Source organism: Engraulis encrasicolus, chromosome 10, assembly GCF_034702125.1.
Source record: "Engraulis encrasicolus isolate BLACKSEA-1 chromosome 10, IST_EnEncr_1.0, whole genome shotgun sequence".
Classification (NCBI taxonomy): Eukaryota; Metazoa; Chordata; class Actinopteri; order Clupeiformes; family Engraulidae; genus Engraulis; species Engraulis encrasicolus.
In genome coordinates this window covers 53,942,166-53,966,418 of record NC_085866.1, presented here as the reverse complement: position 1 = coordinate 53,966,418, position 24,253 = coordinate 53,942,166, and the positions used below count along the sequence as shown (strand labels likewise).

Below are 24,253 nucleotides of genomic sequence, written 5' to 3'. Positions count from 1 at the left end.
GAGTATACCACTGCGGCACTGGCCAAAACCATCAGTGTCAAAATACAGGGATCTCAAACTGCAGTGCCAACGGCTCACTTCGTTATAAGGACACACACATCCGTACACCTATTGATATTCTCAAAAGTGCACTGGCTATGGGATAGTTGTTTGCTTCAATATCACTTTACTTTGGTGGTATTTTGTTACCTAGGGATTGTCTGCGGGACCTTGAGGGCTTCAGTTTGACTGGTGTGAAGATTGAGTCGGCTGGTTAGACCAGAGTTGTAAAGACAAATGCCAAAATTAGCATTACTATGGTCCCTTGATGGCACAGTAACAGACCACCAAGATTACGGACTGCTCCGAAGTGGTTCTGCTTCTTACTGTATCATTGGGTTCTGCCTTGTCCCGAGAGGCGAGCTACTGCTCACAATAATACAAAGTGACCTGGTCTAATATCTGACAAAGAGCAATATTCAGCCAAAAGTAACGGACCCACACAAGTGACCTAGTAGGCCTTTAACCTAGCTGGCTTGCCATCTAATGTTATTTGCAATAATATTGACCTTAGCCTACCAGCTATGTCCACTAACCGTTGCTAGGGTTAGCTAACAATGTCCTATTTGCTTGATCCAAGTTATATAACTAATTGTACTTAATAAGTCATGTTAAGCCAGACATCATCTTGTCAGCATTCTTGTCTGTTTACGATGCAACACATACGACCACTGTCTACAATGCCACTTTCCATGATCACTCAACGCTTTATCAAAGCATTAGCTAATGCATCCAGTTCGCTATTCGAGTTTACAGTCCCTGGATTGTGAACCAGCTAGCGAACTATTTATCCAGCTAGCTAGGTTAGCTAACTACATTAGCTGGTGGCCTTCACATCTGGAGTGAATTATAACGCAAAGAGAACAAAACACAGAGTCTCTTTACCTGTGTTCCTCGTGTGATTCCATGGCCCGTGATTTGACTCTGTCGTATCCTCGTCAGGATATTCTTACTTCGCTTCTTTTGACTTAGTAACGTACGAGGGGACTTCAACCCCGTTGGCGTCGCCATTACCTCTCTTCCCTCAACTACTCAGTGGAACAGGAAGCTGCCGTTGTCGCTTGCTATATATTTTTGTTATGGTAAAATAGCGCCCTCTAACGGTCATATCGAGAGGGCAGTAAGCCGGGGGTTATGGTGCAGGTGACAGAAAGACTCGACAGACTCAACCTACCTTCTATCCTTCTTGTACCAATACTAATGCATACAGTGATACTGCATCTTTTGTACGGCAATAGTCAAGTGTACTTTATTATCAAAAATATATGCAACAGGGTTAACAACACAGAAGTTTTAAATTGCATTTGACCAGTTTCCACTGTGCAGTAGACAGTCTCTCGTTCGCTCGCTCGCACGCACGCACGCGCGCACGCACACACACACAGCGAGGCAGAAATAAAATTGTGAAAAAAAGTTTAAATGGTAAAAAAGTTGCTTCTTTGTGCATTGCAAATGTGCTGTGCACTTCCTAGACAGTCAATCTGACAGCATCTGTTCATATCTTGGATTAGGCTATATAATCTACTTCATAGCATCAAGTATAGGCCCAATATCAAGTTGATTTGTCTTGGTTTTCTTGCAACAGATGGGACAATGTCTTTAGAAAGCAAAGAGGAAGTCAGTCAGTCAGGGACACCTGACTCAGAGCACATGTGTGCCCCCCGTGTAGGCTGGTGTTTACTTTGTGCAGAGTCAAATCCAGAGGGCCATGATGTCCTTGCATCTTCTTTGTTGTTATGTACTTTGACTGGGCTTTTGTGCTGTGAGGGGAAACCTATGCATGTCCCATAAGCATTACGTAAAAAGATTAGTGAGTAAATTAAAACGGGGGAAAAAACGCATTCTGACCACCAAATGAGAACGTTTTTTTTTTCCCCCTGAAAACCTTGACATATTTTTAAAAAATATATAATTGTGCGTTATACACATGTGTATACATAAGCAATTAATAAATTATTACCGGATTTGTGTTCTTTTAAAAAAGGGTGAAAAAGCTAACACTCAATTCCAGTTCTTGTAAATGGCAGTGGGTGGCCAAACAAGAAGAGTGGCTGTGTAGTGCTGCACTACTAGTGCATTAGGGAATGTGGAGCCACGTATTGATCCTTTTGAGTCAGCGGTTTGAGTTAAAGAAATACAGCCACAGCACACTCTTTAAACTGGATTTCCCATTCCTTTTTAATGCCATTCTGACACAAAAAAGAAGTGCCTTTGCCATACAGCGTTGAAATGGCATTTTCAGAGAGAGAGAGAGAGAGAGAGAGAGAGAGGGAGGGAGAGAGAGAGAGAGAGAGGGAGAGAGAGAGGGAGCAAGGATAAATTGTGGCGTATGGTTTCAAAGGCTGTGTTACATATCTCCTGAAAACATCAGAGGCCTTGTTAAAAGCATGTGGCACTGTGTAGGAGTATGCCACTATTCTCTCTTTTGCCAGGATAAATTGGCTGCTCGGTATAGATAGAATTTGTGTATATTCTCTCTCTCTCCGTCATCCCCTTCCTTCCCTCAGTACATGGCACTTGTTCAGATATTACTTGTTTATTTATTTAGTTTTAATTTCATGCTTCACATTGTGGTGACTCCTTGGCAGGCACAGTCCACCGAGGGCCCCTTGGTAAATAAAGAACACACATTACACAGATCTTTGAAGCCTGAGTCATTACGTAACACAAACTCACTCTTAAGCCCTTCCAGTGACAGCAACACAAAAAATAACCTAAATAGAGAAGAACTCGCATATAGCAAGTTTTGACAGGCTTCCAGCATGTTACATGACAACTTTGATTTAGGATATTTAATCTCTCTATGCCATAAATACAGTATATCTGCGTTCCTTGGGATGATTATCCTATTAGAAGCATGTCTATAATGGCTCATTATGTTAAGTGCTATTGCTCTCTCTGCACTGCGTAGGACTAGGTAAGTGCCATAGGAGGAGTGAATGGGGGCCCCCAATGGCCCCCAGCGATGCTTTAAAACCCAGCAGGGCCAATGCAGTGTGACAGCAATCGGAGCCATCAGCCTCGGCGTGACCAAAGGACAGTAACAGCAGCAAACCCACACACAGACGACGAGAACGGGGAACAGGGGGGAAAAGCGGTGGGAAAAGGAGAAAATATCTTTTTAGGAAAAAAATAACTGTCACATTACAACTGCCACATGAAATATTCCCCTAGTAGTTGTATGATCCTGCTACACTGTATTCGAACAGCAATGGACAATTTGCAAACATTCATACCAGTGATTCGGTCACCATGTGTCAATCAACTGACATGAAACGGACAGAGCAGTACACCAGATACGGAGCCAAGTGTCCAGGCAAAACCAGGAGGAAACGTATAGGTGAAATATGGCCAGCCAGAGCCAGCCCAGCCATTTACAGAACAGCGCATCCGGTGTCAGTCCATGGAGAGGAGAGGCAGTGTTGAATGGGGATGCAGAGAGAGAGCGAGAGAGAGCGAGAGAGAGAGAGAGAGAGAGAGAGAGAGAGAGAGAGAGAGAGAGAGAGAGAGAGAGAGAGAGAGAGAGAGAGAAGCAGGCACACATGGAGGCAGGCAGGAGGGGAGGGGGTTGTTGAGGAGGAGGCATGAAGAGTAGAGAAAGGGAGGAGGGGGAACAACAGAGAGGGAGGGGAGGAGAGGAAGGAGAGGGCTGAGAGGAGGGGATTGGGGAGAGATTACAGGAGCTCAGTCGGCAGTGTCAGGCAGGCAGGCAGGCAAGCTCAGCGCACAGTCGGAGGATGGACGCACGTCATGAAAGCAGCTCTGGTCCTGAGGCTGCTGACAGCAAACAAGCAAAGAAATCACATTTGACTCAGGATCCGCGGAAGAGGAGGGGAACGAGGTGCCGAAACCCCAGAGCATTCTGATAAAAAGCTGGAGACTGCAGGTTTTTTTCAGCTTTTTCTTTCTCTTCTTTCTTTTTCTTCTTTCGTCTTCTATTTTTGCCTACGTGGAGTTTTTTTGCTGGCTTCTTGGGGGATAGGATCCCTTTCCTCAGTCCTGCAACGACAACATTTGCAAAGGCAGCAGGAATGGAACTAACAGAGCATGGAGTGAGTGGGATTCTTTTCTTGGTGAGCATTTTTGTGTGGATGGGGGAGAGCTGTCATGCACCGTGATCTCTCTTTGAATATTTTTTGCACTTATGACGGAAAGTCTGCATGGGGGGTTGGGTGTCAGGAAAACTTATCCAATGTTTTCTGGTTTGGTTTCTCGGTCTCTTTGTTCTGTCTTAGCTTTTATCAGAACATAACAGTATTGTATTGTATTACAACATTGTATTGTATTTTACTGTACTGTACTGTACTGCATGGTATTTTACTAAAATTTCTTGGCATACTAAGATGTAACATATTACCATGTTATATTATGCCATATTAATATAGTAAATATGACCATATTATTATGATAGATACACTGAGGATACCTATTACATGCTGAATAATTTATCACCCTATTTGTAAAGAATAATAAGAGATATATAAAACAACTCAGTGAACAACTGTATTGTGGTAAGTGAGGTTTGTTTATTTCAAACTACCAACAAAGAGGATTGCTGTGATAGCTTGTGTGTGTGTGCGTGTGTGTGTGTGTGTGTGTGTGTGTGTGTGTGTGTGTGTGTGTGTGTGCGTGTGTGTGTGTGTACTCTCTCCAAAGACCCCCTGTGTTGTCTGCCGCTGCCGCCGTCAGTAGTAAATCCCTCTACATCATCACCATGGGCTCGACGCTGTGTATGGTCCTCCTCTCATCCCTCATGGCTGTGACCTCCGCCAACAATTGCCCCGCCGGCTGCGTGTGTCCCGCCTACATGGTGAGCTGCGGGGGTCTGGGCATGGAGAAGCTCCCCTTCCCCGTCTCCCCCTCTACCTGGACCCTGGACATTAGCCACAACCGGCTCACGTGGCTGGGGGTGGGCAGCTTCTACGGCCTGCCCCTCCTCTCCCGCCTCCAGCTGGCCCACAACCTGATCTCGCAGCTCAGCCCCGGCGCCTTCCAGAACGCCACGGCGCTGCGGCACCTGGACCTCTCCTCCAACCGGCTGCAGGTGGTGGGCCGCCACCACTTCCTGGAGCTGACGGGCCTCGAGGAGCTGCTGCTCTTCAACAACCGCATCGTGCGCGTGGAGAGCACGGCGCTGATGGGCCTGGGACGGCTGCGCCGACTCTACCTCAGCTTCAACCACATCTCCGACTTCCCCTTCTTCTCCATCCGCAAGCAAACGCACCCGCACCTCCTCACCGTCGACCTGTCCTCCAATCACATGTCCCGGCTGCCCGTGGAGGACATCGCCGCGTGGCCGGCCACGCACCAGCGGGGCCTGTTCCTCTACAACAACTCCCTGCTCTGCGACTGCTCCGTCTACGCCATGTTCCGGCACTGGGAGATGAAGGGCTACGAGTCGGTGAGGGACTACAGGGACGAGTACCGGTGCCTGCTGTACGGCGACCCGCGGGCGTCCGTCAAGTTCTTCCGGCACTCGCGCTTCTTCGAGAACTGCACGGTGGGGCGGACGCTGTCGCTGGCCGGAGCCAAGGCCAACCTGGTGGTGTACGAGGGCGAGCTGGTGAAGCTGGAGTGCACAGGAAGCTCCTCCTCCTCCTCCTCCTCTGCACTAGCGGACAACGTCACCTTCTCCTGGGCGTCTCCGCACCCCGAGGGCCTCGGCCAGCACCTCCAGAACGGCAGCCTGCGCCTCAATGCCGACGGGAGCCTGGAGATCCCCTTCGCCCGGCCGGACGACTCCGGCGTGTACCAGTGCACGGCGCTGGACCGCGTCCAGATGCTCAACGAGTCCCGCGAGGTGAACGTGACGGTGGTGAGCCGGGGGGCCATGGAGGAGCCCTTCAACACGGGCTACACCACGCTGCTGGGCTGCGTGGTGACGCTGGTGCTCATCCTCATGTACCTGTACCTCACGCCCTGCCGCTGCAGCTGCTGCCGCCAGCCACCCTCCTCCCCGTCCGCCTCCTCCGTCCTGCGCGAGGACCACTGCACCCTGGCCTCCATCTTCGGGGCGCCCCCTTCCCTGGCCGGGTGTGGCGGTGGTAATGGTGGTGGTGGAGGAGGGGGAGGTGACAGTGACCCGATGCCCAGGAAGGTGCCTCCTCCTGGGGGGTCGGTGGTGGACCGGCGCGTGGTGTTCCTGGAGCCCCTGCTGGAGGAGCAGAATGGCCACCTGAAGGCCACCTTCGGCCAGGAGCAGCTGGCTCAGTTCCAGTGGGAAACCGAACGCCTGACCCCCGCTACCGCCACCAAGCGCAATGCGGCTATGTAGTCCTCTCTCTCTCACACACACTCACAGGTCCACAGGGACAGCTGTCTGGGCCTGTCTAAAAGTAATGCATCTTCTTTGATTAAGGCACAGGACTGAATGCCTTATACACATTGAATGCAATCCCTCCCTCCCATATATAGCCACTCACCCAGGAATACAACACACACGGATAGACACAAGGCACGCACGCACGCACGCAGGCAAACACACACACACACACACACACTGTAAAATTGATGACTTGTACACACACACACACACACACACACACACACACACACACACACACACACACACACACACACACACACACACACACACACACACACACACACACACACACACACACACACACACACTAAAATTAATGCTTTGGAGATACAGACACACACACAGACACACAGACACACACACACACCCATGCATCTGTGAGCCTGATTAAAGCATAAGACTGAATGCCTGACGGTGACCCTCATCACTCCCCAGCCAGCCCCTTATTTTGCACCCCCATCCCCACACCCGCCCGTGGGATGTGTAGTAGCTATACTGAGCTACAGCTACGCCTACGGCTGCCTGCCGAGTCCTACTGAAACTAATTTATCTTTTGTTGTTGTGGAGGCAGAAGGAATTGACCCCTGTGGCCTCCGGGTTTCAAGGCTCCTGTGTCATTTAGTCGACTACAGTACAAGGGAAGAAGCTGGGCTCCCACACTAATGCACATTTTTTGACACTTCTGCTTCAAGGAGCATCAGAACACTCGTTTTTAAGCCAACCATGGATGGGAAGAAAGTAGTTGTGTTTTTTCCGTAGAAGATGATGTCGAATTGGAGATACAAGTTTGTGAGGCACCTTGACAATTCCTAATTCTTTTTACATTTTTTTTTTAAAAACAACACTGAATTTTTGATTCTTAACCTGGCTCGTCTCACCAGATGAATGTGGGTTCTGCTTGATTCTTGCACGGATTGAATGAATGAACCAGTAAATTTTTTTTAACTTGATTTGCACAGGCAAAACAATTTGAACTTCAGCTGTTTGGGGCCAATGTTTCAAATCTGGATAAGGAGCAAAGATGAATTAATTTGCAAAAATACAGTTTGTGCCGTGGCTGACTTTTGGGCGCACGGAGCTGTTAAGTGTTTTCTAGGGCAAATGTAAAGTAGTCATTTGTAAATAGTTTAAATCTATTATAAAACAAGAGAGATGTGATTCATGCATTGATACACACGATGAGACAGAGTAAATCAAAAAACATCATCCAAAACACAAAACCATTAGATGGATGGAATAGAACGAGACTTATATAACCACCTTGTAATGCATCCACTTTCCATCCTAACTGAAATCAGCAGTGCACGGTCTTACGCAAAAGCTTTTAGCTTAATGACAAACCCTACATACCACCGTGCTGGTGAGGTAGCAGTTTCTTCATTCACTGCTGTGTGTGTAAATCAAGGGGTTAACAGCATCACGCGGAGAGGAGAGTGGTGTCAGTGGGAAGCTGTCAGGAGGGGTGGTGGTGGTGGTGGTGGTGGTGCGTTCTCGAGAAATAAACAGATTAAAGTTGATAGAAAAAAACACCAACATCCATGCGCTTCTTGATGTGGCCTTTAAACAATAGTTCAAATGTCATGTTAAATATTAATGCAGTCCACTTAGCTGGTTGGCTACCCTAGTGTCAGGAAGACTCTGATCAGAGTCGGCTTGACAACTAATGGCTCATTCTAGGATTTCAAAACCACAGGAGTCAGGGGAGATGGACGCCATTGTTTATGCATTAGCGTACGCCCTATGCTGCGCCTGGGTGGGTGCACCAACGCGTTTAAACATCATCCACTTCCAGGATGTTTCAACATTATGATAACACAGGTATCCTTATCGTCTTCTTCTCATGCAATGGCTACACAAGCAACAGGAAGAGAAAAAAAATCAACCAACACTTGTATATAATGCATGAGCAAGAACAGAGGTTTGGCAAGTGTATATAGAGGTTTGCTTTGCTTTGATCAACTACACTCCTTTTCAAATTTCTGATTTTCAGAAACTAAAGAAATGTGAAGCGATGAAAATTCAAGCGTGGCACTTGGCCACCCACCCTAGGCAGCTATGGGACAAAGGGAAGTGTGGGTGGGGTGAACAAATATGCTGCTCTTAAGATTATGGACACTGTTGAAGACACGAAAATGGCAAAATGGTAGCCATCACCGCATCTGTTCTCCTGCGCATACACAGTGAATTATGCAGTGTTACCTCACCACTTATTCAACTCTCTGTGTTGAGGTAACACTGCAAAAACAAAAAAAAAGATTTGTGATGTTAATTTCATTCCAGAGTTGAACATAACACCATTCTATTTATTCAACTCCAAGAGAGCAGAATTTAACGCAATAGAATAAAAAGTGTTGAATTCTCACTGTCGCTCAGCTGTGCAGCAAGGACACCCATGGTGAGTGGGAGTCAGTGAGAGGTACAGAATGGGTGGGCGAGAGGAAAGAAACCAGAAAAGGAAAAGAAAAAGCAGAGATCAGTGTTTCCTGGCATTAAGCCTCTAAAGGAACGGTCTCGTGCCACGCCAGTTAAACTTCTCTGTAATCTAAATGATGGCAAGGAATTAAACCGCTTACATAAGGGATTGTACATACTGACGATGTTTACCTAGGTTTCAAACATGATGAGGTGGTGCCACAGAGTCAGATACACGTTATTACACTGACGGATCAGATTTCTTCACTGTGTTGTATACGTGTGTGGTAAATCAATCAAAAAAGAGAAAGCGCTGATTGTATCACTGACAAAGTCAGCCAAGCTTGATACACAGGTGAACAAGGGAACTGCTGTGAAAAAAGTGAAAAACAAGAGGCTGAAGTTGTTAAAATGAGATCAAAGACAGGAGATGAAAGCAGGGAGGAAACAGGACAAGGTCTTTCTGCATGTACAGCCTGAAGTGGTCTTCATTTTTTTTACTCTCGTGCTCCACTGCAGAGGATTACAATATTTAAAAAAAAGCAACCAAACTCACCACAATGTCTTTATAATAGCAAATGAATTAATCCGCAATGGCTTAATTTTGCAAATATGATCTAGATAAGGCATATCCGCATGGCCTTTTCCCTCTGTATGTGAGCTGGGAAAAATAGGCCATCTTCACAGGAGTGCAAATGCAAATCATGGATATGAATGAACTTTCCAATTTTATTGAATATATTTCATTTCAAAGCCTAATGTTGCATTAATGTTTTATGTAAATGACACAGGCATAGCCTTGGCCCTGGCATTGAAAGTGCTATCATTTTGACAACTCAGCTACTATCCCTGGGAAGGAACTCATCTAGGCCGTTTGCCAAGAGCATCATTGTGTTCTGACTGTCATAGCCAGAGAAATCACACACAATGACAGGCCCTCTATTATTTAACACTGATTATGGCTCCAGCGAAGCCTTTTGGAAGGGGCTGACCTGCCTTGGCTTCATGGAAACTCCAATAATGTTTCCAGGGTACCTACCCATTTCACCTTCCTATCTCTCCCCTGAAGGTGAGCCTGTGCGTCTGTCGAATGTAAACATTAGTCCATTTCAGGAGGATGTCTAATGTGTAACACTATACGCGATCTTAAAAGGATCTGTGCTCGGTTGCAAGGGCACTCACACTTGAGAGCTTCTGGACCGTTTCCAGAAATAAAAAGCATATGTGACGTCCCTGCCTCATAAGCCAGTGTAGTCTCTGCGGGCCGTCTTTCGCCATGAGTACGGCTAGATCGGGATATGGTAATGTGTGTTTTTCTCTTTTTCACCCCCCACACCCCCTCCCCCCCAAAGGCTGCGACGTATATTAAATAGTGTGGGAGATGAACCAGGGTCAGGTTTTAGCAGATTACTCTGTGGATGAACAAGGTGGTTTTACAATTGTTGAGCCTTTTTCTTAATCCTCTAATCTTTCTTTTTTTTCTCCCCTGTGACATTCCCACTGAAATGAGTGAAAATGCAGTAACAGCAGGACAGAGCTCTCTCTCTCTCCCACTCAGCACATTTGTATTTGCCATTTTGCACATTGTGTCCACCACAAATCAAATTCTGAGCTCTGATTCCATGTCATAATGGTTTTTTTGTAAATGCAATACGCGGAGGCTTTCAACGGTGCTGCAAAGTGGCACACATCAGAGTGACACACTTTTGGGAAGCGTTAATCTCTATCAATTGCTGAAAACGGCACGCACTAAATACAGGATTACAATTGTTCTCTTCAGGTAAGTGATTTACCAAGCGCACTACGCCGTGATCATTTTGTGCCCTCCAGTTAACTCCTTGCCCTACAGTGTGCGCTTTCATATTGGATGACGAGGAGGGGTACGGTGGGGGGGGCAGCTTTTCATCATATCACCCAACAGCGTCAACACCCTTGGCTCGACTTTATTTCCCACGTGGCTTTGCAAGATAATGGTGTTATATGTATGTCAAGCATTATAGATGACATTTATTCAGTAGGACAACTTCAAGGGACAAAGAAAAAGAAAAAAAAGCTCAAAGCTGTGATTGCCAGCCAGCTCAGAGCGATGACCTTTACTGGAAATGTAATACACAAAGCAAAAAAGGGCTTTCTACTTAATGGTCCTGTTCCCACAAATGCCAGCCACAACTGGTTATCGTCTGATGGAGCGAGTGAGCGGCCCTCCGGTTTACCTTCACAGGGGCGACGAAAATAAATAATGTATCTGGTGACCTTTGTCACAGCTGCTCAGCCCTGCCGATTGTCGGGAGATTGTAGAGGTGTGCTGCCTGGACCAACAATGGTGTGTGTGTGTGTGTGTGTTCGTGCGTGCGTGCGTGTGTGTGGTGGTTGGGGGAGAGTGGAGGGTGGAGGATGGAGAGTGGAGGATGGAGAGTGGAGTGGAGTGAAGGCTGGGGGAGGGGGATGTAGAGGGTAGATGAGTGGGGGAGTGAAGGGTGGAGGTGCAGGAGAGGAGAGTGGAGGATGGAGGATGGAGGAGGATGGAGTGGGGGGGGTGAGGATGGGGTTGGGGGCCAGCACTGGCTTCTTACGTCTGCACTCCCTGATGATTTACGGGGCTCCGCAAGACCTGCCCACGGAGCGGAGTAACGACGTGATTTGCATATGCTATCGCCGAACAGATGTACTGCAGGCAATCACCGTGAAACACACAGGTGTCGATAAATCGGCAGGCATCTTAAATTGACGTGTCAATATTTCAGGCGACATCCAGGCATAAAAAGCAGAGGCCAGCTGAAACATGATTTACAGGCAGGCCGGCCGGCCCATCACTCCTGGCCGCGGCCACATCTCATTTGGAGGGTAAATAAAACCCCCGGGAGACGGGACAGCAAAGTAAATCAGTGCACGCACTATCGAACTCCGTGGTTCTCAACAGTTTTTGATCAAACTCCTCCATGACCTCATCATAAGTCTCCCAATCCCACCTTAGTACTAAAAGATACAATTGACTAATGCACCTCGATTAATCTAGAGTGCCCGATGAGAAACCCTAGTCCAACCAAAACTTGCATTTCAATGAATGAGTGAACAGAAACACAGGTGTCAAATTCAAAACCTGCTTTACAGGCAGCCATGGCCTAATGGTTAGGGAGGGGGTCCTAAGGTTTCTTGTTCAAATCCCACCCTTACCTCTCCCTACACCACCTCCATCCATGGCTGAAGTGCCCTTGAGTGAGGCATCCGACCCCACAATGCTCCAGAGATTGTAACCAATGTCCTGTAAATAACTAAGTCACATTGTATATAAGTGTCAGCAAAGTGTAATGTAATGCTTTGAACTTGGGTCTAACCCACCCCTGTGGTGTTGTTACCTCCATATCATTATAACAGCCCCCTCGAGAAGGTTAGAGTTCACAGTGACATTAGATAGATCATTTATTTGTCTTTGCCCAAACTTGTTCTGTGCCATTGACAGTGCATCTGACAGTTACAAAAACAGAAAAAAACACAAATGATAAATACAACAGGGATGTACTGTTGAATAAGAATCCAACTGCAAGATAACTGAACTTTATCAAACGGCTGTGGCAGATATTGCACTCCCAATGGGTTTCATTGGTGCTCCATCCTGCTTTTCATTCAGAGAAGCACAGTGCCCTCTAGTGGCCTGTCACATTTTAGGCTTGAGGACAGAAGACGCAGACAAGCTCTGTAAGTTTTGATACAACCTTGTTTTAATAGACATTTTTTACAACCAAGAATGTAAAAAAAAGAAAAGCTAAAACAGGTGACCCAACATTTCACTTAATCTTTTTTTAAAAAATAGTCTTGATTTTTAATTCCTTGTTCACAAACCATTTTTTTTTTAATCCTTTTCATCTATTTGTTGAAAAATTCAGAAAACAAAAAAGAAGCAACAAAAATGAAGACATTGAAAGGCTGTTACATTTCTTGGCAAATATAAATATAGTGGTCTGAACAAGGTACGTTTCATTTTTTTTATTTCCCCCCCAAGAAACGTTCGGATCTAGGAAAAGCGGGCGTGATTACAGCAGGAAGTTTCTTCAGGCCTTGGCCTCCAAAATCCATACAAAAAAACAAAATCCAGAGCATCTTCCGCCTTGTCTGCACAGACCTTCTTTGAAACCCCAAAATGTGCTCACAAAGTCACAAAATATGTACATTCTTTCAGCCAGTAGTTAGTCTGTCTGTCTTGTCTTTGTTTCTGTCGGGGAGGGTGTGCCATGCGTGGCGTGGCGCTGGGTGCTTTTAATTGTAGCCGTAGTCAGAGTAATAGTCCTGTAGCTGATGCGGGGCGGGTGGTATGCCTCTGACGGGTGCACCCCAGGGGGACTGAGGTCCCCCTCTCATGTGCCCCCTCATGGGAGCGGGCGGTCTGCTCATCGCCCTGGGCATAGGCGGAGCCGCTCTCCCCCTGAACCCACCACGCATGCCCATGTCCGACGGACCAGACATTCCCCCTCTGTTGTTATATCCCCCGGGGCCCATGTGATTACCATGTCGCGGCCCACCACCACCACCTCGACCCTGCGGTCCCATGCCAGGCCCTGGGGGCGATAGGAGGGTGCGGGGCCCCAGGCCCCCTCTCCCAGCGGGTGACTGATGGCTCTCGGGCCCCGAGCTCAAGGGAGTCCTGATGTACTGGCTGTTGGGACCTACCGAGCTAGAAGGGGTAAGGCCACCATTCTTCTCCGCCATGGGGCTGCCCATGGCTTCTCCAGAATGGAGGTAGGGGGTGCCGGGTGGTGTGGCAGAGACGGACATGGGCATGTTCAGGGGGAGTGTTGTTTGAGGCGTCAATCCTGAAAGGTCCCCGACCGCCCACATGCTCTCTGCGGCACCAGTGACGTCTGTCGGCTCGGCCATGCCTACGTCCATGCCCACAAGCGACATATCACCCATGTGGCCGTACTGTTGCTGTGTAGCAGTCATGTCGCCTCCCCAGCCGTAACCATAGGCCAGGTGAAGGCCGGGAGGTGGGGGAGGGATGGTAGGCTCTGGGGGTAAGGAGGGCAGGCCTATAGGCTCCATCGATGGCTTAATGGGGTAGGAGACGAGTGCTGGCTCCATGGCTGACTTTATGGGGTAAGAAACTAGTGCTGGCTCCATGGCTGTGCCCTGCGTCTCATGACTTCCATCCTGGGAGTTCTGGGTCATCGGTGGAGCAGTCGTCTGTGTAGGAGGGACCCCCATGTTGTTGGCTTCCGAGTCAGGCAGAGGCGGGGGGACCGCGGGGGTGACATCCCCAGAGGAGGGCTCTTCGGCCGGGACGGGGGGCTGGCTGGCGTGGGACGCAGTCGGGGACTGGTGGGGGTACGGCGTGTAGACGGGCGAGGGCTGCGAAGGCAGCGAGAAGCCCGAGAAGGGGCTCCACTGGGAGGGCCCCGGGCACAAGTAGCTCTGGTGCGGGTTCACCCCGAAACTGGACGCCAGGCTGTCGGCCACCGGCTCGGGCCCAGAGGATGAGGAGGCGAAGGCTGAGGAGGAGGAGGGGAAGTCCATCTTGCTGCTACTGCTGCTGCCGTAGGACATGGGGCTGCCCTGGGCTGTCACGGCGTCCGGCAACGGGGGCATCTCCGGGACGGGGGGCATCTCTGGCAGAGGGGGGATGGGGGGCTGGAAGTCCTGCACCTGGGGTGGAGGCGGTGGCTGCATCGGTGACGGCTCCTGCGGTGGCTGCTCGTTGGTGCTATTGGCAGCAGTGGCAGCAGTGGCAGCAGCAGTGGCGGCAGCGGCGACAGCTGTGGTGGTGGTGGTAGTGGTGGTAGTGGCCGTGTCCGGCGCGCTGACGGCTGTGGTCTCGTCCTCGGAGTCCAAGGACATGTCCTCCTCCTGGACACATTCATCATTTGCGCCGCTGTCCTTCTCTGCTGCGGCAGACGGTACAAGAGAAGAGGAAAGAAGAGGAGGGACAATATGTCAGCCTTGGCTTGTCAGATGACCAAAATGAAACATACCGTTTATGTCGGTGAATTATCTTGGCTCTGGTAAGATGCCCCCATGCTCTGCAATGGGTGGGTGCTAAAATGTTTAGATGATGTAAAGTTTCAGGACCGCAGGAACACGAAAAATAAGAACCAAATGCATCATCAATAAATTTGAACCCTTTATCCGAAACACTTGACCCTTTTGGTGGTAATGGTGGCATAATGGTGGTTCATAATGCGTGCCATTCCGCCAGTTACGCCAAAGACGACATTACTTTTAGACGACACTACTACGACATTACTTTTACAAATACATTACAACTTGGTCTCAGCAAATGTATAACAGGGGCTATGTCATTACAGGTTAACTTATAATATGCTAACTAGATCTGTTAACGTGTTAACAAGACCCCTAATGTGGACTAGGCTTCAAAGTGATTTCCCTGTTACCTCAGATGTTTTACGAGTTTGTGTTTTATAGCTTCATGCTATTTATAGTGTCTTTCTTGTTTGTTGTTATGCTGTTGCTTTCCTTGGCCAAAGCTAAGTTGCAAAAAGAGACGTGACTGCCCTACTTAAACAAGGGATAAATAATTGAAAAAGGCATTGAAGAACGCCATTCTGATTTGCCAAAAGTATCCTGACCTTCGCCAAGCACGGAAACATAAATTATTGAAGTGCACACCATGAGGGAATGGCCATACTGCTGCAGCATTGGGATACTTCCAATACACAGTGTTTAGCTCTGGTCACTACCACCACCATTTCAGGTGCTGCTGTGCATGTTTGCAACCTTGGTCTGACAGCCCAGTGTAGAAAGAAAAAAAATCAATGACATATTGTCTAATTGCTTCACTGGGGTAAAGGGCAGCCAGTAAAACAAACAGGCGCTGACAGGCCAGCACAGGCTACATAGGCTTGTTGACAGCAACTGCATTGCACCGCACCGCACACCACACTCACCTGCTGATGGAGGGGGTGCTGTGGGTGCAGATGTGAGTTTGAGTATTGGTAGGGATGGGGGTGTGGGTTGTTCCAGTGGTGTAGTCTACTTTTGTGTGGTGGGTATTCTGTATATTTGAGCATTTTTGAGGTGGGTATACTGTACATATTTGCGCTGTTCTAAATAATGGATCAATCCATTTTTGAGGTGGGTATACTGAAATACCTGAAATTTTGAAGTGGGTATTACTGCATATACCTAAGTTCTACGTAGACTACCGTAGGGACAGTAACTGAGGACTGCACTTACCTGCTGATGGGGTTGCTGTGGTGTGGGTGATGTGGGTGTGGGCTGTTAGTGCTATGGTTGCAGATGTGAGTGTGGGTGCGGGTGCGGATGTGGGTGTGGGGCTGTTCAATCTCGATGGAAAGAGCAGCTGACGGACTGCACCTACCTGCTGAGATGGGCGATGCTACGGGTACTGCTGTGGGTGCCATGGGTGCAGTTGTGGGTGCTGATGTGAGTGTGGGTGCGGGTGTTTGGGTGTGGGTGTGAGGCTGTTAAATCCTGGGGGGAGAGTAGCTGAGGACTGCACTTACCTGCTGGTGGAGGGGGTGTTCATGCTATGGGTGTGGGTGTGGATGTGAGAGTGGGTGCTATGGGTGTCGATGTGGGTGTGAGTACGGATGTGGGTGTGGGGCTGTTCAATCCTGGGGGGGACTACACCTACCTGCTGATGGGGACAATGCCATGGGTACTGATGTGGGTGGTGTGGGTGCAGTTGTGAGGGTGTGGGGGTGTTCAATCCTGAGGGGAGAGTAGTGAGGACTTACCTGCTGATGGAGGGGTTACTCGTGCTGCGAGTGTGGGCTGTTCTAGCTTGTCTGGAGAGTAACTGAGGACTGCACTCAGCTGTTGGGGATGCTGTCGGTGCGGGTGTTTGTGCTACGAGTGTCGGTGCGGGTGTTTGTGCTACGAGTGCGGATTCGAGTGTGGGTGGGGTGTTCAATTTTGAGGGGAGAGTAACGACGGACTGCACTCACCTGCTGACGGAGGGGGTGCTGTGGGGGGTGCAGGTGTGGGTGCTGTGGGTGCTGTGGGTGCGGGCTGATCCATCTGGTCGGGAGTGTAGCTGAGGATGCCTGTGAAGTCCTCCAGGACCTCCTGCATGGAAGCTACAACGATGCCACGGTTGGAGAACTGGGGCCACATCTCATGTTTCCGCTTACCAGGTAATGCTAGAAGAGGGGAAAAATGAAACGGTGAATTCACACTTCCCACAAAGCATGTACAAAACGAATAGCAATAGGTAAATTAAGATTTAGTAGATTTGTGATCTGGGGGGTACTCCAAGAACATGGTTAAGTGATAAATCAGGCTAAGTTAACCTACAGGAAAAACTGCTTATTGATAGCCCACCGGTGTCAATTAGTTAAGAAAATGAGGACTCCAGGCTCTCTTATTTGATGATGTACCAGGTCCAGAGCCAGCTTCTTTGAATAGCCCCCAGATTTAACAAGTGGCAAAGAACAACAAAACAAAAAATGGCAACTGCACATGCAACAAAAATAATCACATATCTCGAAATACCAGCAACAGCAGCCATGATCCCTCCCCTCACCCATGTGTAACATACCAGGGGTGACAAAGAACCCTGAGGTGACAAAGAACCATGAGAAAGATCTAGTGGAACCCAGCTTAAGAAAACTGAAAACGATCTAGAGAACACCCGTGATGCTTAGTGCTTCATGTGCCGTTTACCACTGACAGGAAGGGATGTGACGTGGAATGAATGTGTGAGGTCTTTATGACTGCTGACTGTTTTTGTTTGGACTACCTTTTTAATTAATTGTAGTATTTAATGTACTGCTACCCATATTATTTATTGCCCAATTTGGGGAAAAATAAAGCTTTCAGAATCGGAAAAGTCAATTTAAAACATCCAAGCATAGGTAAGAAAACATGATTATAGTTGGTGCTAATGCCAACTTCCCATTAAATTGGCTTAAGTGTCGAGTTGATTTTGGAATTGTCATGTTGGAACAAGCCAGGCTTAGCCAAATTCATTAGTAAGTTAGCAGAAAGCTAACAGCGCAGTATACATTCCAGTCTTGCAGCAGCCACAAAAGGAAACTGATCACAGAAATAACGTCATCAAACACTTACTTGACTGCACACCTGCAACAAACAGCAGTAGTTGAATAAGGTAGCATTTAATATTATGTAATGTATTTAAATTTTATTCCATGATGGTTTAGTAGCTTAAACCAAGTCTGCTTGACGCTGGTGTGACCAAGTAAAGCAATAACTAAATCGCTTTGCTTTTGAAACCATTGTAGCAGGATTTGAGGTAGCGCTACAATTTCTGGTGCAAAACATTAGTGTCAGAGTAACAGCGTCTTAAAAAATATGTTGCGGATGTCTTGGCATCACAATGGTTGCTCTCATTCATGACGCTAGTCATCCATCGTCGATGGACGAGGCCAGGTGGTTCCGTGTGGCCTCGTCTCCCAAGGCTCGACTTCATCGATGATCAAAGTTTTGTTCATCTCCCAACAACACAATTCAAAATATATTGTTCAGCGTGGGGAACGCAATTTTGGTCGCAATGATAAAAAAATACAATAATTAAAACCACAATCTAACTGTGATCACACAAGGGACAATATAGTGACCCGTCATCAGGGGTCCTTGAAGCCACAGGATGTTTTCGCACCAGAAATGGTAGTGTTACCTATGGGCACAACCCTAGCGGTACAACAGGACGCACCTGTGAGGAAGATGATGTGTCGGTGCTGCGTGTGGGAGGCCTGCAGCTTGGTAAGGCACTCCAGGTCCGGGGCCATCCTGGTGGGGGCGTCACACTCGTGGTATGGCAGGAACTCCACCAGGTGCTTCTTCTGGTACAACGTCAGCAGATTCAGCATGTTCATGGTGTCGGTGTTTAACCTGGGGAACAGGAGACACACAATGATATATTAATATATCAACATAAATCGTCTCAGTCCGTCCCTCCCTCACCTCTCACACTACCTCCACCTTTGTACACAGTCTCGTCATCTTCTGCGTTGACTACTGTAATTCTCTAGCCAGGGCACGCCCTCCTAGTGACGCAACACCTTCACGTTGCTTCTAGTCAGGCCAAGAGCAATATAAATATCGCTTCTGATCTCCAGAAAAATTGAGAACTCCACCCACTTTGTCGGAAACCACTCAACCAGTAGCAAACCTAGGGAGGCGGGTCAACCATGCCGTTTGGGAACTGCTCTTCAGACCAAGTCTCGAAGAGATTTCAAAGTCGATGATAATCAGGCTAGTAATTCTCTCCTCTTTGGTCTCCATCAAAAATAACTCCAGAAGCTCCAACTGGTCCAGAACTCAGCTGCTCGCATCATCACCAAAACTTTTCTTGTCACATTACCCCTGCACTGCAGCATCTCCACTGGCTCTCCATCAAATTCAGAATTTACTTTAAAATACTCCTCCAGCATATGTTCAAGGCCACAATCTTTCTCCTCCTTATCTGACCAATCTTCAAATTGCTATTCCCTCTCGCCCCCTCTGTTCCTCTTGCTCCCTCATCCTCTCAGCCCACCTCAGTACCATGGAGAGTATAGCTTTCAGTTGCTCTGCTCTCCAGCTCTAAAAAGCACTTCCCCCTCACATCTGCAATATTGACTCTCTACCCCTATTCCAAATACAGACTCAAAACTCAACTCCTATTTCAATTAGCCTATTCTTTAGGACTTTTTAACTTTCTTTTGTTTTATTTGTTGTTTACATTACATTATTTACAACAGGTCTTGTTTTTATTATCGTTTGCCTTTGTGCAGTGTCCCGGAGAGTTTTGAAAGGCGCTTATAAATAGAATGCATTATTAATATTATTATTATTATTACAATCGCCTATATTGTATTGCACTATAATGTCATTTTTTGTGTTGCTTTGGTGTAGATTAAGAAATGTGATTTCATTTGTTAAAAAACATGTGTTTACAATTTTAGTCAATAAAAAAGGTATCGTTTAATCAACATAAAAATGTTTTTTTTTTATTTTTTTCATTTTTTTAAGTCAATCGGATTTTGTATTTTTTCCCCCATTATTTTTACTCTGCCATGATTATATAGTATGTTTAAATAAGATAAATAAGATGTACTCATCTAAAGATCATTATTTTATCTAGCTTCTGCTGAGCAAAACGATATGACGCCTGACAGTACACCTCCCTGACGCCCTCATGACTTATTAAACCCTGACATGTAAAAAGTCACAAAAAACGCTTCAATTTTGAAGGGTTAAGCTGGGGATAGTAGACAAGAGGGTGGTGTAAGGTAGAGGAGATTAACAGCAAGGCTTACCGGGAAAAGAGACGTCTAATCTTACACATGGAGCACACAGAAGCTCACTTCAATGCCCCTTCTATCCAGTAAACATCATGACCCAGTCAAGTAGAATGCTATTTAAACTGGCAGGTGGAGCGATCAACTAAGGTAGTTAAAATTCATGAGTTATGTTTGAACGCTGCTCCTAATAGTAATAATCGTTAACAATTTAACAATTGCCTTTTTCGCTGGTCCTCAGCTGTGCGTCAGAAGGTTAATTGTCTGCACCAGTATATAATGCATGTCTAGGCAGCTGTTATCGCCAACTTATTTCACACACCATGAGGTCAAGAGGTGAGAGGGGATAATTCAGAGGCAGACAAGAAGGAATGAGAGTGTGATGCATACGTGGCAAAAGTCATCTTTCACTTGAAACCAATGAAGTGGGCTACAACCGGCGTGAGCTTTTAATAAAAAAAAATAATAATAAAAAAAAAGCCTTGTATATAAATGATGTTCAGATTAGCCTTAGGAGATGGGCAAGGAAGAACTAGGGCACTGCAAAACAATAGCATGTTGAGGCTAGATCAGCGGTAGCATAGTAAACAAAGTGTTGAGAGTGACCAGCATTGTGTAACAGCATTGTGTTTTTGATTATTTTTATGCGCACCCAGGGAAAATGCGCCTTGGATAAACTCAACACAACACAAACTTAAGTGCACTGGACACTTCATTCCTTTGTAATAAACATAATGCCCCGTGAAGAGCCGCTAACATCCCTCTCACCACCCTCTGATTTGGCATTTGTTGTGTCTATTGATTAGCTCGGCTCGACTCAGCCTGGCCCGAGGCTTGTTGGCTGGCCGCAGCAGTGGACACCAACTCACCTGCTCAGCTCTTTCAGCTTCTTCTGTGTCTTGCAGTGCACCTTCCATTGCCAAATAGAACTCTGCTCCTCCAGGAACTTCAGCAGCCTCTGCAGTTTATCTAGTTACAAACAACAAGACACAAACACTTCACATTAATATGGTTTGCAATCTGGGATGTCAGAGAGAATTTAAGAACTTGACAGATGGTGTTGCAGAGTAACTTAATTTCTATTTTTTAAACTGGGTATAGAATCCCACGAGCTATATAATTAAGTAACAGAGGACAAAACTGAAATTGCCATTTTGTCACTTATTTATTCTATCACAAAATATTTTACATCAGTGATTTACGGACCATTTTAACAACTCCATTTCAGATTGGTCAAAATGGAAAGCTACTCGAATATCTTCACTTATTACGAGTGTAATGAATACAAGGAAAAGTGGACCGCTAAGAGAGAGGAGAGATGGATTGAGCCTAGTGCTAGCAGCCTAAAGGCCTTTTAATTAGGAAATTCCATCACAGCTTAAATCAATGTGCATTGAGACAATTTATATCGCTTTAAAAGCAGCAATACAATTATCCTTTTACATGTCCACAGCAAGGTTAATCAAAACCACCCTTTATAAAACATCACAAATGGCTAGTTCAAAGGGTAGGTAGGCACTCATAGTAGAAGTGAGCATTAGGGAGGAATGTAGCCTTGCTGAGTGTCCTCAGCTCTGGGTTAAACCATTGAGATCATTTTCAAAGCTGCAGCAGTTTAACTTTTTAAGACCCCTGCCAGGTTAATCAAAACTCACCTTTCTAACACACATTTGACGAGTTCAAAGGGTCGGTAGGCGATCATAGGACAAGTGAGCATTAAGAAGGGAGGGAGCCCACTACAAAATGTCATCCGCACCATCATCTTGAACAATAAAGTTCATTTTAAAAGCAGCTGCAGTTATACTTTCCGAGTCCATTTCAACATCAAGCAAAACTCACCTTTAGTAACACACATATATACTAGGGTGCATCAAACGCCCCAACGTTTGAAAATCCTGCTCTGCTTTTGCAAAATTGTTCCTTTGTATTAACATAATGCCCTTGTAAATGTTTAAGGATGGCACAATATGCTTGGAATTTTGAATGGCAGTGGATGGGTGATTTTAGCAAAATCCTTCCAAAATGTGCTTTTACACTATTTTGGTCAAAACTAGTAAAGAAAATCATTTGGAAGAATGATCCAGTTCCCTTTCCACTTTCCCGGATTTGAAATTCCCGTGCCTGTTTTTAAGAGCCTTGCTTCTGCAAGGTTTTAGGCCCCATTCGCTAATCTTTTAGCCATGTTCGAACAACCATGTATCCATTATATAGTATTGTTTTGGGATTTAGATGCCCAGGGGAAGTGGGAAAGCAACTGTAGCATTCTTCCAAATGACTGTCTTTATTGTTTTTGATCAAAACAGCCACAAAATGCACTTTGCACAGATTTAGCTAAAAATGCCCATTCACTACCATTCAAAATTTCAAGTCTATTGTGCTACGCTTTAACATCAATTAAATTTGCTAGAAATTTGAGTTATGATGGTGAAAAGGAACAATACTGCAAGAGTTTTCATTTTCGAGGGGCGTTTGATGCACCCTAATATATACCGGTAAATGGCTAGCTCAAAGGGTAGGTAGGTGCTCATAGCAAAGGTGAGCATTAGGATCCCTCAGGAAGGTAGCCTTACCGAGCGTCATAAGCTCTGGGTTGAGGATCAGTTCATCGGACACTATGAGGCCTCCGGACACAAAGAGCTCGTTGTAGGTGCGGTTCTTCACGTCATCCAGGCTGTCTACGCCGGCAAAGCTCACAGAGGGCAGTTTCTTCAAAGACACCAGGGCTGGGATCTACACAGGTGCGACAACAGGAAGGTCAACGTCAGCCATTCAATGTCCGCATTGTGCTGTGTGCCATCACAGTAGTTTATAGTGTAGATTAAACCTAGGTCTTAGGAGTTAAAAAACCACATAAAAGCCTATTGAAATTCTCCAGGTAGCATCAAGGACACGACACCCTGATACAGACAGACCCAAACAACAACAACTCTAGAATGGCGAGTTGAGAATGCATTGGTTTAGTTGAGCGCTGGTGTCTGAGATTGCAATGTAATTTACCTTATCGACATGCATGGCTATGTCCTCGTTCTGAATGATGACTAGGAACTTGTCCAGGGTGTTGTTGTTCTCCAGGAAACTCTGAGGGTTGCACTCCACATTGCCAAAACTCTTCAAGTAATCCTGTGACAAATTGGTTAGGAAGCATCAGGGTCATGACCACATTTACATTTAAATTTCCCATCGCAGAATATGAATTAACTGCAGAAGTAGTTTAGACTGCTTGCATACATAAGCAATATGTAACCCTCCATCTTCTATTCCTCCACAAGCATCAAAGGAATGCACGAAGCACCTCAGATTTTTTACTTGTCAAGTAACTCAATAAAAATAGTAATAAGTAGTTATATCAGGCAACATTCTTTTTTACCAATAATCAACAATTACATTTTCAGCATTGAAATGTTTTGGACAAAGTGAAGAGAGAAAAGGCAATAGTTCTCAGGCAACAAAGATAAGATTTTTGTATGGTCTTTTTGACTTTATTGAAGGCAGGACAGTAGGATAGGCAGACAGGAAGCAAATGGGGAGAGAGATGGGCAAGGCTCGGGAAAGGACCCGAGCCGGACTCAAACGCGGGATGCCGGCGTAGCAGCCCAGTGCCCAGTTAGAGCCACGGTAGGGCCACAAAGATTAGTTCTGTGTGTTCTATATGGCTGTAGGCTTTATACAAAGGAAGAGGAGCTGAAACCCTGACATTTGAACCATATGCTTATGAAGCACAAACCAACACCTTTTCAGTAGTGATGTAGTCGACATCGATAAGCAGAGGACCAAGACAATAATCACAGAATTGTTTCTTCTTGCAGCTATTTTAAGTTACTAGGATAAATTACCGGTAGGTTAACGAAGGAATTCCAAACCAAAGGAACAGGAATAGAAAAACAAAATGGTAGATTGGGGGGCATTTTCTTTACATTACAGTTAGCTGACACTTTTATCCAAAGTGTCTTAGTTACAGTATATACAAGGTATTAGTTACAGTCCCTAAAGCAAGGGTTGGTTAGTGCCCTTGCTCAAGGCTCAAGCCATGATAGATAGACTTTTATCCATGGAGTGGAAGGGAGTGGGATTGGTGGGATTCAACCCTGCAACCATCTGATCCAAAGCCCATCAAAAGGCCTTAAAAAAAGAACACCGTCCCTAAAGTCAAATATAGCAGTTTCCCAGATGTTTTGGGGTTGTTTTGCTGCCTCTGGCACTGGACTGCTTGACCGTGTGCATGGAATTATGAAGTATGAAGACTATCAACAAATTTTGCAGC

At 46.4% G+C, this 24,253-nt stretch overlaps 3 protein-coding genes across 5 annotated transcripts in view; 1 reads left to right on the top strand and 2 right to left on the bottom strand.

Annotated features, from left to right (window-relative positions):
- The window catches only part of LOC134457369 (short transient receptor potential channel 4-associated protein-like), a 30,321-nt gene extending 29,259 nt beyond the window's left edge, over positions 1-1,062 (bottom strand). Inside the window, exon 1 of the mRNA XM_063209360.1 lies at positions 925-1,062. Within this exon, the coding sequence (XP_063065430.1) occupies positions 925-1,050 (126 nt within the window). The 5' untranslated portion in view covers positions 1,051-1,062. The remainder of the gene's footprint in view (positions 1-924) is intronic.
- Positions 1,063-4,703: 3,641 nt separating this feature from the next.
- Positions 4,704-6,487, top strand: LOC134456347 (amphoterin-induced protein 3). Its single transcript, XM_063207718.1, has one exon. It carries the CDS (start codon positions 4,754-4,756, stop codon positions 6,311-6,313), a length of 1,560 nt encoding a protein of 519 aa, XP_063063788.1. The 5' UTR covers positions 4,704-4,753; the 3' UTR covers positions 6,314-6,487.
- A 5,986-nt stretch (positions 6,488-12,473) lies between these two features.
- Positions 12,474-24,253, bottom strand: part of tasorb (transcription activation suppressor b) — a 28,715-nt gene continuing 16,935 nt past the window's right edge. For 2 of the 3 annotated variants that reach the window (XM_063209355.1, XM_063209357.1), the window contains exons 18-23: positions 22,990-23,112; positions 22,563-22,722; positions 20,862-20,961; positions 18,423-18,601; positions 16,696-16,890; positions 12,474-14,652 (exon numbers count right to left, since the gene is read on the bottom strand). In XM_063209355.1, the coding sequence (XP_063065425.1) occupies positions 13,031-14,652; positions 16,696-16,890; positions 18,423-18,601; positions 20,862-20,961; positions 22,563-22,722; positions 22,990-23,112 (2,379 nt within the window). In that variant the 3' untranslated portion in view covers positions 12,474-13,030. The remainder of the gene's footprint in view (positions 14,653-16,695; positions 16,891-18,422; positions 18,602-20,861; positions 20,962-22,562; positions 22,723-22,989; positions 23,113-24,253) is intronic. The other variant, XM_063209356.1, reaches the window with a different exon arrangement.

Bases quoted from the DNA above. Each gene is read 5' to 3' on its own strand.
- LOC134456347 (XM_063207718.1), top strand. From the start codon at position 4,754: ATGGGCTCGACGCTGTGTATGGTCCTCCTCTCATCCCTCATGGCTGTG.